At 38.0% G+C, this 16889-nt stretch overlaps 1 protein-coding gene across 3 annotated transcripts; it reads left to right on the top strand.

Annotated features, from left to right (window-relative positions):
* Positions 1–233: 233 nt before the first annotated feature.
* Positions 234–6383, top strand: LOC103415918 (protein MID1-COMPLEMENTING ACTIVITY 1). Of its 3 annotated transcripts, none has more exons than XM_008354200.4 (9): positions 234–748; positions 848–916; positions 1076–1749; positions 2465–2865; positions 3336–3445; positions 4219–4290; positions 5493–5599; positions 5846–5942; positions 6058–6383. In XM_008354200.4, exons 3-9 carry the CDS (start codon positions 1342–1344, stop codon positions 6108–6110), a joined length of 1248 nt encoding a protein of 415 aa, XP_008352422.1. In that variant the 5' UTR covers positions 234–748; positions 848–916; positions 1076–1341; the 3' UTR covers positions 6111–6383. The 3 variants fall into 3 exon arrangements, with proteins under 3 accessions (XP_008352422.1, XP_028950210.1, XP_028950209.1); XM_029094377.2 differs by having other exon boundaries at positions 382–748; positions 836–916; XM_029094376.2 differs by having other exon boundaries at positions 411–748; positions 828–916.
* Positions 6384–16889: the final 10506 nt, after the last annotated feature.

The following is a 16889-nucleotide window of genomic DNA, read 5'->3' as shown; positions in this document are numbered from 1 at the left end:
TACTTGTATTTATTATCTTAATTTTTCTCAATTTTATTATTATAAATTTAATAAATGTAACAAATGTTAGATTAACATTTGTGTTTTTTGATAAAAAAAGAAAGAAAGAAAAAACTCCAAAGAAAATTTGGCGCAAGTATTTAACCGCCACCAGGCGAACAGCGCCGTTACACTAGGCCGAGGTCGTTGACACTTGGCAGCTTCGTAAAATGGATAGCGGAGTATGGACAAATGCGTCTTTCAAGACCAGCGCCACTAAATCCTAGCTCATCAGCCTCTTCTGGCGTGGCGTGTGCGATTGGGATAGAGAGAGAGAAGAGAGAGGAGAGCAGAGAGAGAGAGAGTGTTTGCTTTGCTCAAAACAATGCACGGACAAATAACACCGAAGCAGTGAGAGAGAGAGAGAGAGTGCGTGAGTGGGAGTTTTCCATCAGAGCTCTCTTTCTATCTATCTATTTGTCTCTCTCCTCAAAACCTTCCAAAATCCACACAGAACCAGAAGAAAGAGAAATAAGAGAGAGAGAGAGAGAGAGAGAGAGAGGAGAGAGAGAGAGGAGGGGAGAAGAAAGAAGAAACAGAAGAAGAAGCTCGTTCCCGCAAAGCAATGCCTGCAACGCCCAATATCCCATGCCCTTTTCTCCTCGTCGCAGATTTTTGACGTTTCTTTTCCGTTTCATGCAATATATACGCGAAGAAAAAGCCCTCGAAGTTGCTCAAAATTACACCCCCACCTGTTTGCAGAGAGAAGGTGAAACAAACGCTCATCGCCTCCGTCCTCGCTCGCATTTGCATTTTCCATTTTTTCTCTTATTTATCTGATTGAATAGCTTTAAAGCTTTTGCTGCAGGTGCTTTTCCCTTTTTGAAAATTAGTAAACAGAAACCGACCGGAAGCTGAAGAACGGCGGCGAAGAACAGTGAGTTGACGGCGATACATTTATATTTCTTTGCAGTTTTTTTATTTAATATTTTTGGTCGCTTTTGTTTATTTGAGCGTTGAAAAAGCGAGTCAATAAGCGTAAATGCGAAAATTGGAGATTTCGTTATCTGATTTTTTGCGTCTTTTTTTTCTGCAGTTGAAATGCGCACTCAATTGCTCCGAAACCTGAAGATCTCAATCACAATGCGATTCCGTTGCTGAAAATCCTGCAAATTTCGCCGAGATTTTCGATTTTTGGGCAATTTTTCAGAGCAATTGCTGCTTTATAACTTCAATTTGGTTCATGTTTTTGTTTATGTCAAACTGAAGTGATTATAGTGAATGAGATCTGTATCTGTGATCCAGTGAAGTGTTTACAAAAAAGCTGAAAAGTCGAGGTTTAGTGCTTTCGGAGAGACGAAAATGGCGTCGTGGGATCAATTGGGAGAAATTGCAAATGTGGCTCAGTTGACGGGCCTAGACGCTGTGAGGTTGATTGGACTGATAGTCAAGGCGGCAAACACGGCGCGAATGCACAAGAAGAATTGCAGGCAATTTGCACAGCATTTGAAGCTGATCGGGAACTTGTTGGAGCAGCTGAAGATCTCGGAGCTTAAGAGGTATCCGGAGACAAGGGAGCCTCTGGAGCAGCTCGAGGAAGCTCTGAGGAGGTCTTACATTTTGGTCAATAGCTGCCAAGACCGGAGCTATCTGTATTTGCTTGCAATGGGATGGAACATTGTGTACCAGTTCAGAAAGGCTCAGAACGAAATTGATAGATACTTGAAACTTGTGCCTCTGATTACTCTCGTGGACAACGCTCGAGTCAGGGTATTGAAAATTTTCGGATTATTGTTTGTTTGTTTTTTTTTTCGTTTTTCATGTTGTTGTTATTGGTTTAGTAATTATTATTATAATTACGGTTCTTCGTTTGCTTTGTGGTCTAATTGATGAGTGTGTGTCGCAAGAGGAATTTGTGATCTTCCTTGAAATTGGATATTGTAGTTTGATTGTCCTTGTTTTGGTAATTATGCGGCATCTAACCTTCGTTAAATTTCTCCTGGAATTGTTAATGTTGAGGGGACGAAGACGGCTCACTTTGAGTAGCTAGGATGTCTGCTCTACTTTGTCCTTTACTTATATTATCAGATGTTTAAGTTATGGAGATGGCTTATTTTGAGTAGGCTAGGTATATCAGCAACTTGATGGAAGAATTAAGCAAACGGAAGTAGTTTGTATGAAGCTTTTCGTTGTTAATGATTTATTCTATTTACTAAGACTTTTGTTTTTCAGTGATATATAAAATGACAAGGATTGGGCTCTGAGAATTTGTAATTATGAAATACAATTACCATTATCTTTCTTCATTAACAAGCACGTAAACTCCATTTAACTTTGCTCTGCCTCCAGATTTACCGTAATCTGCATATTGGCCCATAGGTAAAAGTAGACTAAATTAATTGCCTAAGATTGTACTTAGCTGTTCCTGCCTTTCTATTAACGGTTTAACATGATTTAAGTTCATTCATTCTGCTCTTCACTACAGGAGAGATTGGAAGACATTGAAATGGATCAACGTGAATACACGTTGGACGATGAGGACAGAAAGGTACAGGACGTGATCCTTAAACCAGACCCCTCAAAACATGACACTGTAGTACTGAAGAAAACACTTTCTTGCTCCTATCCGAACTTAGCTTTTAATGAGGCACTCCAAAAGGAAAATGAAAAGCTTCAACTTGAACTACAACGGTCGCAAGCTACTTATGATGTGGGTCAATGTGAAGTAATTCAGCGTTTGCTGGAAGTGACAGAAACCGTAGCTGCAAATTCTTCCCCCGAAAAAAGTAGTAAGAAAGTAGAGCGGAGTCAGTCAGATGCCAATAATGAGAAAGATCATTCATCTAATGAAAGCTATCAAAAAAGTGAATCTCGCAAAACTTCAAGGTTAGTTTTCTGTATGTTTTGTACATCTGTAATTCTATGTAGTTATAAAAAAAAAAGGTCGTACCCAGTGCACAAGGCTCCCGCTTTACGCAGGGTCTGGGAGAGGTGAATGTCGGCTAGCCTTACCCCCATTTATGAAGAGGCTGCTCCCAAGTCTCGAACCCGAGACCTACCGCTCATGGGCGAAGGCACTTGCCATCGCACCAAGTGCGACCTCTTATTCTATGTAGTTATAGCGCCATTTAAAATTTAGTGTTGCAATCGGTGAGTGTAACAATGGTGATGCATAGGCTAGTTTCATTCTTGGAGCTTCTCAACATTGATTGATCTCCGTCAGTCAGATATGTCTGATGAGCAGAGATATGCATATCATTCTGCAAGGGATTCTGATTTTCCCATGTCTGTGTGCACTCACATCTCTCTACTTCTTGGGGTTTTTGCATATCTGATGTGACAATTTGTATATGCAGAAGCACGTCTTCAGTTTCTTCTGGACATGATTTGTTGTCAACTAGAGGTTCACACCTGCATGAAGAATGGAATACTGATCTACTTGGATGTTGCTCGGAACCATTTCTGTGTAAGTTCTTTATTCTTGTAGTCTGGTTACTGGAATTGATAATCAAAGTGTTATAATGGATTAGGGTGCCTTTACTTTTGCTTTCATGCTCAACATGCTTCTGTATGCTTGACAAGATCTAGCAGTAAGATACTGCTCCTTTTTTTTCTTCTTGTTGTGTATCTCATACTGTGCGTCTGTTCTTGAAACTTGCCCCAGGTAATGAAGGCAAGGGATAGGTCTAATATTTTATAATCAAATAGTACCATTCAATCCAAACAGGAAGGAAATGTCAAAAAATTAGGGCTACAGTTTAATTAAAGAATATTTGTTAGTCTCAATATTACTATAGTTTTATTAGTAGTTTAGACATGTCAATTTCAATTAACATGACTAAAAATGGGGTTGTTCGGAGTTTATTACAAATTGGTCCTGTTGGCTTATCCTGCTGGGCTGAGTTCAATCTTCCAAAACCCATTCCCTCTGCTTATAATAACACCAGTTAACTCAAGCGTCAATATTCTCTCAGTCCATCTACTCATGCACATGCAATGCACGTGTTAAGATGATTTTTATTTCGGATATGGTTTTTTTCATGAGTCTAGGGTGCATCACAAATTAAGTTCTGTGATATGTATAATATTGCTTTCATATAAATGTCATATAATCAAGGTTGGGTTGGTCAAACATTACAATCATTAGACAGATAAGAGTTACATCATCCCCTATACCAAGTGATTAAAGGGAAAATTGTGCTGTGCATGCTAAAGTTTTGGCGATAATTTTCTTTGCAGGTATAAAGACATTCTTCTATCCTTGTGGGACGTTTTCAAAAATTGCTTCAGTGGCAACTAACAGGCCTATTTGTAAGTTTTCTTTGGATTATCTAAGCCTGGTTAATCTGTTTTTATATGTTAAACTTTTAATGTATCCTCAAAAGCTTAGGAGTGGGTAAATAATGTATATCAAGCTTGCACCCGCTCACATGCATCCCCATTATGCATGTGGAGTGGCAGACAGAAAACATAGGTGTGTAGCCCCATTCTGCCTCACTGTCAGTTAAAATATAACTGAGTGATGGGGGATGAGAGACTTTGAACCCACAACCGCTTAGTTCAAAGCTCTAACATAATTTAGACTGCCACCATGTCCCGAAAGTTAGATAATGTGCGTACAGGCTAATCTATATCAAGCTAACAATGATGGGCTGGTTGCAGTTACACATTAGAAAGATTGACAGCCTATTTGATGAGGCTATATCTGAATGCTCTTTGGCATTTGTTTCAAGGCTATATCTGAATGTCCTTTGGCATTTGTTTCAAGTCTTGTACTTTCACAGTTCAGAGTTTAAGGTGATCGACTTGTCATGCGATCTTTGGTATAGTTTATAAATCCATGTTGAAATGACATCTGGTATGGACCCAGAACAAATGACAAATGACAATTGTACATTGATGTTGATTTTGTGGTAAAATCTGGATTGTAATACTGCAGAAATTTAGACTACCTTCATGTCTTAAAAGTTAAGGAGATAATGTGCTTACAGGCTAATCTTTATCAAGGTAACAACGATAGGGTAGTTGCACATTAAAAAGATAGACAGCCTATTTGATTAGGCTATATCTTAACAAATGCCAGTTGTTCACGCCTGATCGATGATTCGAACAAGGCCTAAACAAAAGATTGCATGAGACTAGCTGAAGAAATTTTTATTTTTCTCATGCTACTGAGTACCGACATTAAAATGGGCTAGAACCATCCTTTGGAAATTTTACATGACGTTCTGGTAACAGCTCATGAGTTGTGATAGCATTATTTTTTATGTGGGCAGTGATTTTGAATGTTCAGTTGATTTGATTTTGGGAGTATTTTTATGGCTCGTCAAGTGCATGCATAGACTGTTCCATTAGTTCTAGATATGCCCCATGTTTCACATTATTTCCTCACTTTCTATGGTTAAATTAAGTTGCAATGGTGCGTTTCTTTTTGGCCGTGGCGATATTGACATTCTATACATGCCCTTTCTTATACTTTTGGAAACTCATAAATTCTTTTTGATGATTATCAGCTTCAGCAGAAGCATGTAACGAATTGATGGCTTATTCGCTAGTATTGTCATGCTGTTGCTATACATGCTGCATTAGAAGGAAACTTCGCAAGATGTTGAATATCTCGGTAATTCCTTTCCCATTTTCCTCGCTTGAAGTAAAATCATAGTATCTTCGCGACTGCATGGTTTGATCTTGTAGGTTCTGGTATATTGAGACATGAGGTGAATGCACTGTAATTCTCCTCTGTCGTGTATCGTGTTATATATAGAAAATGCATTACCATTGGTCACTCATAATCCAACATTCTAATATGTCATAATCCAACATGAAGAACCAACATTTACCGTGATAAACCTCCGTTCTTTGGCAGGGAGGCTTTATTGATGACTTCCTTTCACATTTCATGTGTTGCTGCTGTGCCCTTGTCCAAGAATGGCGAGAAGTCGAAATACGTGGGGTTCATTATGGTAAGTGCCCCATATGCTTCAAACTTATGTATACCACGGTATACAGTCTCTAACATCAGGCCGATCACTAATCCTAGACCGATATGCAAATTGTTTGATATAAACCAACTTGCAGGTGCCGTGAAGACAAAAATAAGCCCCCCAACCTCACAGTTCATGGAAACCTGAATGATGAAGAAAGCACTGTTCCGACTTTTCGAGATTCATCTACTTCGAAAGCCATACGTAGAGGTAATGGCTAGTTGCTAGGTTACAGGAAGCTAATTTTGGGAGTTTATGCCTCATTAATTTTCCCACATGTAAATTAGCTTTTTCTCTTTTTTATTTTTTTATTTTTTTTTATTTTTAAACTTTGTGACTCAGCACATTCTGTATCATAGATACTTTTTTGCCGTTGGAAAGTAGTTTTCTATATATGATTGATTTATTTTTCCTTCTTCATATATATAGTAGCTTTTTCTATGTTTTAGCAATTGGGGTTCGATGGATCCACCATGCATGCATCATGTGTGTGGTTGCTTAAAGCAGCAAGGGGCTGAAGTGTACATTTGCAGGTTGTTAGGCCCCGTTTGGTATTGTTTTTTTTTCTTCACTAAAAACTGCTTAACTTTAAAGTTAAGCATTAAAAATATGTTTGGTAAAAGTAAAATATCTTGTTTATTTTAAAAGCAATGGGTTCTAGACAACAACTTTTAAAAGCATCATGTAGGTTGCTTTTAAAAGTTATTTTAATAAAAAACAGCGTTGAGTCTTTAATAATTATTTTCAATTGTTGTAATACCTTCATTAAATTTTTTTAAATGACATTGTTTAGCCCTTCACACACATTCTATCCCTTAGATAATAGAGTAAACGTTACAACCTACCACTACAAATACTAACCTTACACCTTTGTCACCACCACTGCCATAATCACAACCTCCACCATTGTCACCACTGCCATCGCCCTTCCACCATTGTTACCTTTCCACCCCAACCAACACATCCCACTATTAGCACCACCACCACCACCACCACCTCCACCGCAACCACCATCACCATTACCATCACTGCTGTCATCGCCCCCACTCCTACTACTATGTACATTTGTTATTGAATACAATTATATCACTTTTACATTAAATTATAGCAAATGCTTTTGCGCTGCTTTTCATACGCGCAATACTTTTAAAATTCAATTAAACAAACACTCATCAACTTTATTTTACAACTGATTATTCTTAAAACATAGCATAAGTAGTTTTTTTTTTTTTTTTTTAAAGTACAACAATCCCAAACGTCCTCTGTGGACCCATGTATCACAACAACTCCATCCATTTCATTCTCTTCAGAAAATATACTGCAGGCGTGTGTGGGGAGATGCTAGATGCGAATCGTAGCCAGTTGCCTTTATTTGGTACTATCTTTTGGCGGAACACAAGTAGGCTTATGTGGGTCAGTGTGTCAATACATTTTGGGGTTCACATGGCCTGTTTTTACATGACATAATTACACATGTATCATGACTTCCCTTACCTATGAAATAACGTTGTGTGGACAAAAACAAGACATTAGAATCACGAATATAATAGAATCAAATCAATGTAAAATAAAGAACTTATATTTACAGTACGAAGAAGAGGTTGGTGGTGAAGAATTATGAATTGTCTTTTACTCTCTACAATCTAAATGCTCTTGCTAGAGAATAGGGTTTAGCATTGGAATGTGACGTGTATTGTGAGAGCAGTGACAATTTTTGTATAGTTATCTCTCAATCAAGCTTGTTATTAACAATTTTTATACAGGCTTGATTGAGAGATATTCATAATCACCATCATATATGTTATGTCATACGATAATAAGTCATACCAAATAGGATTACGTAATTGGTTAATCATAGTTAAGACTATTATTATTTCCACATTGGGGGTGCAAGATCATTCGAATACCAAGTTACTTATATAATGTGATAAGACTACACCTTTATTTGTCATTTTTCATTAAAACTAAAAAAAAATTGAACTTTTCATTAGTTTTTTTTTTTTTAAATGAAACCAAAGTTATTAAATAAAACTCTATGACTTAAATTGACAAAAAAAATTGATACTTATAATACTACTGAGTCTTGATACAATGACTTTCATTGCTAAGCCATACAAAAAAAAACACACACACACACAATTACTCTCACTTGTGGCAAAATCTTAAGCGCAACCGGTTTACAATTCTGCTCTCTCTTATTATGTGATAAGAAGAAAATAGTGAAACGATTACACCCAAACACTACTCTTGGTTTAGTGGATGGAAATCAAACTTGACCCAAGAGAACTTTCTTCCTTGTGTAAATTGTATCTCACTAGTCACTATCTTTTGATGGTTGTAAAGGAAGAGATTAATAATACTAAACTAATGCGTTACAGGAATCAACCTTTTGCGCAAAGTAAACCCTTTTTTCATTTTTGTTAAACGATAGATTTTATTAAACTAGATGTTAGATTCGCCACCGATAAAATTCAAACTTATGTCGTCATGCAATGACTCAACTCCTTTCTATTACTGTAGTAAAATGCCACTTGCCGTAACGAAGCTTTGAATATCTCCAAACTTAATGGTTGAATTTAAATACTAAAATCTGGAGCGTTCAATACTACTGGACATTGTAGTCACAACCAAGGCCTACTTTTCCCTAGGCACGAAGGCACCTAGGCCCTATGATTGCACAAAAAGCAGTTGTATTGCACATGAGATTTTTCAATGTGATCGGCACACGAGGTGGTATATCACGTGTCATTACAAGCTTCAACAAAAGAAAATTTCAAAGAACTTAGTGAAGAAGGCTTTGGTGTATTTAACACTATACGTTGAAATGAAGCAAAACTTATTTATTGATATCTCCGATAAGTTACAAATATGTACATATACATGAGTCAAAGTAAACAAACAAGAGGGAGCCTTCACAAAGGTTGCTTAGGAGAAGTCTTAGCAGTCGGTAGAGCCCCAGAAAAAGAAGGCACCAGAGGGGGATCATTTGGAGCCTTAGTACTGGACATAACCCTAGAAGGAGGAGGCATCAGAGGTTGATCATTTGGAGCTTCATTACGCGGTACAGCCCCAGAAGACGAGGGCAATAAATGCCTTTGGAACAAACCCACAAACCTCTGATGATCAAGTAAAATCTGACCATCAAATTCCTTTATCTGGTCAAGCTTCCTCTTCATGTTTGTAGCATAGTCATGTGCGAGCTGGTGCAACTGTTTATTCTCATGCTTGAGCCCTCTAATCTCCTGTTTGAGACTCATCACTTTAGCCGCCAATGATTCAACTTGGCGGGTTCGAGCAAATAAGCGTTGGGCCATATTAGACACAGAACCTGCACACTGAACACTGAGAGCCAGAGAATCCTTAACAGCCAACTCATCAGACCGTTTGGAAAGTAGTCTGTTATCTTTGGGAGTGAGAAGGTTCCTGGCCACCACCGCAGCGGTCATATCATTCTTCATCACGGAATCCCCAACGGTAAGAGGACCAGTATGGGATAAGAAGGATGGGCGCCATATGTTGTCTGGAGAAGGCGTGGCTACCTCTTCAACAAGGTTCAAGTCAAAATGACGGTCGGAGGGCCCAGACATTTTCAAAGGTGTTGAAGAGAGAAGAGGTCGGACAAATCAAGATCTTAGAAGTGCAAGAATGGAGCTTCTACTGGTGGAGATTCAAGTGTGCTTTGGAACTTAATGCCAGCCTCTATAAAAATCTGCACTCGACAGAGCTTCAGAAATTGAAGAGGTGCCTGCTCAGAAATTGAAGAGGCGTTTGCTTTCTCAAAAGCTGGGCTGCTTAGAGACCATGAGGGCCGATCTTAGAAATCGAAGAGGCGTTTGCTTTCTCAAAAGTTGGGCTGCTCAAAGACCACGAAGACCGATCTCAGAAATCGAAGAGGCGCTTGTTTTCTCAAAAGCTGGGCTGCTCAGAGACCACGAGGGCCGATCTCAGAAATTGAAGAGGCACCTGCTTTTTCAGCCTTGTCAGCACCTGTCACATGCACACTCAGCTTTGCGGAAATTATGGGCATTCTGTCGAAGATTTCTGGTGAAGTAGAAAGCACGTGAATCTTACTGTTCAATCATCCACTTTCCACACGCAACATCAGCTCATGGGTACCACAGATAACTTTGCCAAAGATTTCTGACAAAGTTTAGACACGTAAAGCTTGCAGCTCCCATTACATCGCTATGACCAAGAAGGGTAAAAGAATAGCAAAGAAACAACACTAACAAAGTTTAGACACATAAATTTTGAAGGTCTAGCTACCATATTATTACCCACAAGGGTAAAGGAATAACACCACTGCTGGATAATTGGAAAGTCCCTGTGTGTTAACTTTTATGCTCTGTGGCAAGGTAGACTAGCAAACATGCCCAATCTTTACTCACATTCGAGAAAACACTCCCAACAAGATTGCTTGCTCCAAAATCGAAGAGGAACCACCATCCGAATCTCGAGAGCCAGACTCCCAGCAGGATTGCTTTCTCAAAAATCGAAGAGGCACCGTTCTCCGAATCTCGAGAGCCAGATCCCCAACAAGATTGCTTGTTCGAAAACCGAAGAGGCACTGCTTTCTCAACTTCGAGAGCCAGATCTCCTTGGATAAAGCTTGTCTGTAATCTTCACACGCAACATCAGCTTTTTAGATACCATATACCACTTTTTCAGAATGCTCTGACAGAGTTTAAACACGTGAAGCTGGCAGCTCCCACTACCGAGCTATGACCAAGCAGGGTAAAGGAATAGCATTACTACTTATTATTAGGGAAACTTCTATATATGTCGACCTTCATCCTCAACGGACAGGCAGACCTGCCAAAATGCTCAACCCTTCCTCATATCTGAGAGGGCACTCCCAACGAAGCCTCTCGAAATACTCAGCTTTCTTTCCCCCCCCCCCGATAATACTTCTGCAAACAAGCTACACCAGAGCAAGAATATCTCATATCATCAGGGTTAAAAGCAAGAGTATCCCATATCATGCTTTTTCCCTGTCTTTTCCTTTGGTCTTGTTCTTACCTGCAAGACAAGGAGAAATAGAGCAATCAGTCAGCACTTGGAATCAAGCTTCTAGTCAGGAACTGACTGCCTGGAACCCCTTACCTGATTACTTACTTGGCATTGTTTTCGAGTACTCATCTTCAACATCTTATGCTTCCAGAGAAGATACCACATCTGCCTGAAGAACAGATAGGGCAAGTGAGAAGGATACAAGAAAGTATGTGGAGGCAAGTGTAACATAACACGTGCCGATACATCCACTACTTTGTCAACAGCAAAAGTATCCCATATCAGTAGGGTCGAATGTACTCTAGATTTGATGGACTTGTTTTGACCCTTAAATTCTTCAGTCGGCCTTATACTCTAGAGGAAACCAAAAAACCCTCCAGCCCAGTTCAAGAATAAGCCTGTGGAAAGTTACTTTTTCAAAAGCAAAAGTATCTCATATCATCTCTTCTCATTTTTCTTCTCTTTATCCTTCATGCTGCCTGCAAGATAGGGAGAATGAGAACAATCATCCGGAACTCGAAATCAAACTTCTGATCTAGGACTGATTGCTTGGAGCTCTGATTGCTTACCTTGTCTGTCACCTCTTTCAGCAGATCCCTTAGCTCGGCGACTTGGGGGACTCCTACTACATGGTTTGTATCGCGCTTGACCAAGCCTGAAACTACAAGTAAGCTTCAAGTGAAATTGATACATTACCTTGTGCATCTCCACCAGTTAAAGATACCACCCATGGATGGAGGAAGAGTACTTCCAGAGAAGTTGTCACATCTACCTATGAGACAGATAAGGCAAGTGAAGACGATACCACACTTCGGTACTTAGAAGTTTCGTGATTACGAGATCGTTCTCCCATAATATTTCCTAATGTCATTTGTACTAAATCATTCACTTGTACTCACTAAAGGAGAGCTTGAACCTATGTACTTGTGTAAACCCTTCACAATTAATGAGAACTCCTCTACTTCGTGGACGTAGCCAATCTGGGTGAACCACGTACATATTGTGTTTGCTTTCCTGTCTCTATCCATTTACATACTTATCTTAATGACTGGAGCAATCTACCTAAGATCACAAACTTAATACTTTCTGTTGTACCAAAGTCCTCACTGATTTTGTGCATCAACAATCCTTAAGTCCTTACCTTTTTGCGTTGGTAATGAATGAGTTAACATGACATATTCAAGATGATATTCCTTGGTGTATGCTTTTCACAAACGATATATTGTTGATAGATGAAACTCAGGAATGGGTAAATGCGAAGCTTAACCTTTGGAGAGAAGTGTTGGAATCTAAAGGTCTTTGCCTAAGCCGATCAAAGATAGAATATATGGAGTGCAAGTTCAGTGCAAATGGAGGCCAAAATGAGTTAGGGGTGAGGATCTAAGATCAGGAAATACCAAAGAGCGACCGTTTTCGCTACCTAGGATCTATCTTGCAAAGGAACAGAGAATTAGATGGAGATCTCAACCATAGAATACAAGCTGGATGGATGAAGTGGAAGAGTGCATCCGGCGTGTTGTGTGACCGTCGTAGGCCACTGAAGCTTAAGGGAAAATTTTATAGGACGGCAATAAGGCCGGCGATGCTGTATAGCACAGAATGTTGGGCGGTGAAGCAGCAACACGTACACAAAATGGGTGTAGTGGAGATTATGATGCTTCGTTGGATGTGTGGGCACACGAGAAATGATAAGATTAGGAATGAGGATATCCGAGGTAAAGTAGGAGTAGCCGAAATTGAAGGAAAGATGAGAGAAAATCGGTTACGGTGGTTTAGACATGTGCAAAGAAGGCCTACTGACGCTCCGGTTCGAAGATGTGACTACGGGACAGAGGTTCAGGGCCGAAGGGGTAGAGGAAGACCTAGGAAAACTTTGGAAGAGACCCTAAGAAAAGACTTAGAGTACTTGGATCTAACGGAGGACATGACACAAAACCGAGCGCAATGGCGTTCTAGGATTCATACAGCTGACCCCACTTAGTGGGAAAAGGCTTTGTTGTTGTTGTTGTTGTTGTGGTCCCAATATAAAAGCTCCAAAAAAAAAAAAAAACCAAGATGAAAATATCATTGAACTATTTGGAGATGAACTATTTGGAATATGATTGTCCGAACTAATTGATGATGATTTTTACTTGTAATATCGTTCCATACTTCTAATTTCTACACATATCAATTAATAAAAAAAAATCTATATCAATTGATGAAGCTAAACAAATATTATATGAAAAACGAGAAATCAGATTCATTTATAAATTTATAATTAGGTCCGTGCCCGTGGGATTCTAATATTATGAATGTCAAAGGCAAAAATGCAGACACAAAGGCAATGACTAGATAGGTGAACGAAAACATGCCTTGCACTTGTGAGAAATGCACAAATTGTAGAATATATAGTTTACGCCTTCCAAAGGCTGCAGCTTGATTAACTCACTACACTCTACGAAATAGTTCTTGCAATTCCACTACCACCTCAAGTTCGGAAAACAAGCACGGAAACAATATCGAAAGAAAGCACAAATTTTTACACACCCTTTTAGCATCACAAACTAGTTGCACTCCAATTCACAATGCATATAGCCAACACATTACACAAAAACACGAAACGAATATCGAAAGAAAGCACCGATCTTTACCCACCCATTTAACATCAAACCATGTCTGCCTTTGCCAACCACTCCAACTTTCCACAACTTGCCAAAACATGATTTTGAAACTAGCTCTACAAAGATAATGCACAATTATATATAATCTATATGATATTTGCTCAAGTATAGCTTCTTATTCTTTCACTGTCTAGTTAAGCTAAAAGCAATAAATTAGCTTTACAATGAAGCCGATGAAAATTTAGGAAACATGAAAAGCAGATGACTTTGACAGTGTGGCCCAAAAGCCAAAGCTAAAAACTTTCAAGGGTAAAAATCTGAAAGAAAACCAGTAGAGCTAATCTTCAAAACAGACCTAATCTTCAATATTTAAAATCAAATTTCATATCAACATTAGGCAAAAAAATACTGACAAAATAGAGCTAATCTTCAATATTTAAAATCAAAATAATTAAATTAAAAAAATAATTTAGATGCAAACATCAAACAAGAATAGAAAAAACAAAGCTATCCCATTTGAGCTAAGAAATAAAGAAGCAAAATTTACATGTGGCTATCTCTGGCTTCAAAATCTTGTTTTCCCCAAACGACGCCTCGCGGCTCGACCCCCAAATCGTTACCATACTCTGCTGCTGCTCCACTTCCGAAATTACCAAAACCCTCATTCCATTCCTTCTCTTTCCTCTCAACGAGTCCAGCCCAGTCCTATAGCTACACATTCATATATATACTAACACTATCAGCAGACTGCAGTGGCTGGCAAAATTATTTAATGGAGAGTCACAGAGTCAAAGAGAGTACAAATACAAACCTCCTCGACCAAGAAGAAGACGACCAGTGGGTAGGGCAGCGGCGGCTAGCCTCCAGAGTCCAGATCAGAGCTTCACAAGGAGAAAAAACGCAGAAGGGTTACAGATTTGGTAAAGTGAAGGTTCTATTGCTGTGAGTGTGAGGGTTCTCACGTGAGTAAGATTTTAAACTTTTTTTAATGATCTGGCTCAAAACGATGTTGTTTTCGCCAAGTCATTTTGAAAAAAAATTGGCTTTCTTCTTCCTCCTCCTGAAACGCACAGCTTGCGACAGCCATGGCTATTGTTCTTCTCCATCACTGCCCAGACTTGGGTGGTCCTTGAAGATCCTCACATCCATTTTTTTGAGCTTCGGGTGGTCTCGAGACCACCCTGGTCCCTTAATAGATCCGCCCCTGCGTGTCATTATACAAATGGTGAGATATGTGTTAAAAATAATAACTTAAAAAAATAAAAATTTCCACTATTTACATGAAAACACGTGGTGTATTCCCGTCATAATGAAAAATTTCTCGTATTGCACAACTCAAATAATTGAGCTCAATTTGGTAGCATGAGAAACATTTTTCTTCCCAACATGATCCTCTTTGGATTCTTTTGGTAAGGATCTTAGGAATTCATGAATCGTGTTCGTTCATCGTACATTATGCGGTCAGTTTTTGTCAAGTAATGTTTGTGTTTAATTTTAAATAAAAATATTTAAAATAATGTTTGACCGCATAATGTACGATGAACGGACAAGATTGAAAATTCCCCGTAATTTTCACAAAGAAAATCTGACGAGAATCCGGATTCCTTTTCTTCATCATTTTATGCACGGCATACATGCATTAGGCGTCCCCACTTCTGGTTTATTATATTGCACCACTTCTCATTGTAGTCTCTTTCAGCTTAATCTTATCTTTAGTGATTGTTTTGACATAAAGATTTTCTAAAGAATAAGAATTTGCGTTAAGTAAATGAGCCAGTTATAATTAGATCATAACGTTGGTTAGTATTTTTAGTGATCGTTAAAAGAATTTGAACTATTATAATTATAAATATTAAAATTAAACATAATAAAGTTGATTCAGCAAATGTCAATGAGTCGAGTTTTGACATATAAAGTAATTGTAGCCTCCTTTAGAAATCGGTCAAGACTGGAGAATAACTCGTTTCGATGTGCGACAAATAAACAATTTGTGTGATGGCAATTTCAAGAATTTTTTTTCTTATCTTTCTTATGTGGGATTGAAGATAGGCCTAGAAATTTGATTCAAACCTAACATATATCACTTCCTATCTATTTTTTTTGTGTGTTCAATTATTTTGGGCTTTTTTTATTAGCATTCCACAAAATGTTGAATGCATTTTACATTAAAATGTAATATTAAGTGACTTATGTAACTTACTATATAATGACAATTTCGACCTTATGGGGTTTAAAGAAAATAAGAAATTTCTAAATACACCCAAAGTTACTTTTAACACATTATTTATTTTCTTAACTATAAAAACCCCTCTCAACCTCCACTCTATTGATGAATAAAATTCTAACTATTAAAACTATAAACACGTTGATTGAGAAAAAAAAAATTAATGAACGGAACACGATATCAATATTTCGGAAGCTTCACATGAGGTAAAATTTCATATTTGTCATTGTTTTAATTATTCAACAACATCAGTAATTATTTAAGCCTGCTTTTGCTTTCCATACTACCCAATTTCATAGGAGGCCAACCCAGCAACACATTTTCCATTCTTATTCATCTTCTGGGGTTTACTTTTGCTTTGTTAGGTTCCTCCCAGTTGCCATTTTTTAGCAGAAATCCTTTTTTGTTAGCAAAAGACTTAAGAGATAGAGAAAAGAAGATTGGCTATGATGACCCAATGAAACTCAGGCTCAACAGACTGGATGGTAGACTTCCCTTTTTAGAGAATGTTAAGGTTTTAATCCTAAGTCAATTTAATTTATAAAAATTGAAATTGAGTATTATAAGATTTGAAGAATGTGGAGTGTATAAAAGCTGTGGGGTGTATGTGGAAAATATTAGGTGTATGAGAATGTGGGGGTGTAAGGGTATTATGAGAAAGTATGTGGGGTGTATTAAGATAAATTTTAATTAAAAAAGCAAATGTGTGGTGTATTAAGTATGTGGGGTTTAATCAACAATATGTGGGGTGTTAATAAAATAAGCCTTATTTTGTTCAACTTCCTATTACCCCTTCTTTGTGTTTTTTTTTGGGGGTAATTTTGACATAGGTAATGCTATGCAGACTACATATTTGAAGCATATTTTGTAAATTATATGCCAAGTTCTCGATGATTAAATCAGGGTTATTATATTAACACCCCACATTTGTTTTTTCAATGAAAAATTGTCTTAATAAACCCCACATATTTTCCCATAATACCTTAACACCTCACATTCTCAATATACACTTTACATTTTCTACATGCACCCCAAATTTTCTATACACCCCACATTTCTCAAATCTTATAAATTTTTTTTAATTTGGGC

This window comes from Malus domestica, chromosome 15 (assembly GCF_042453785.1).
Source record: "Malus domestica chromosome 15, GDT2T_hap1".
Classification (NCBI taxonomy): domain Eukaryota; kingdom Viridiplantae; phylum Streptophyta; class Magnoliopsida; order Rosales; family Rosaceae; genus Malus; species Malus domestica.
This window is presented reverse-complemented; position numbering and strand designations above follow the sequence as displayed.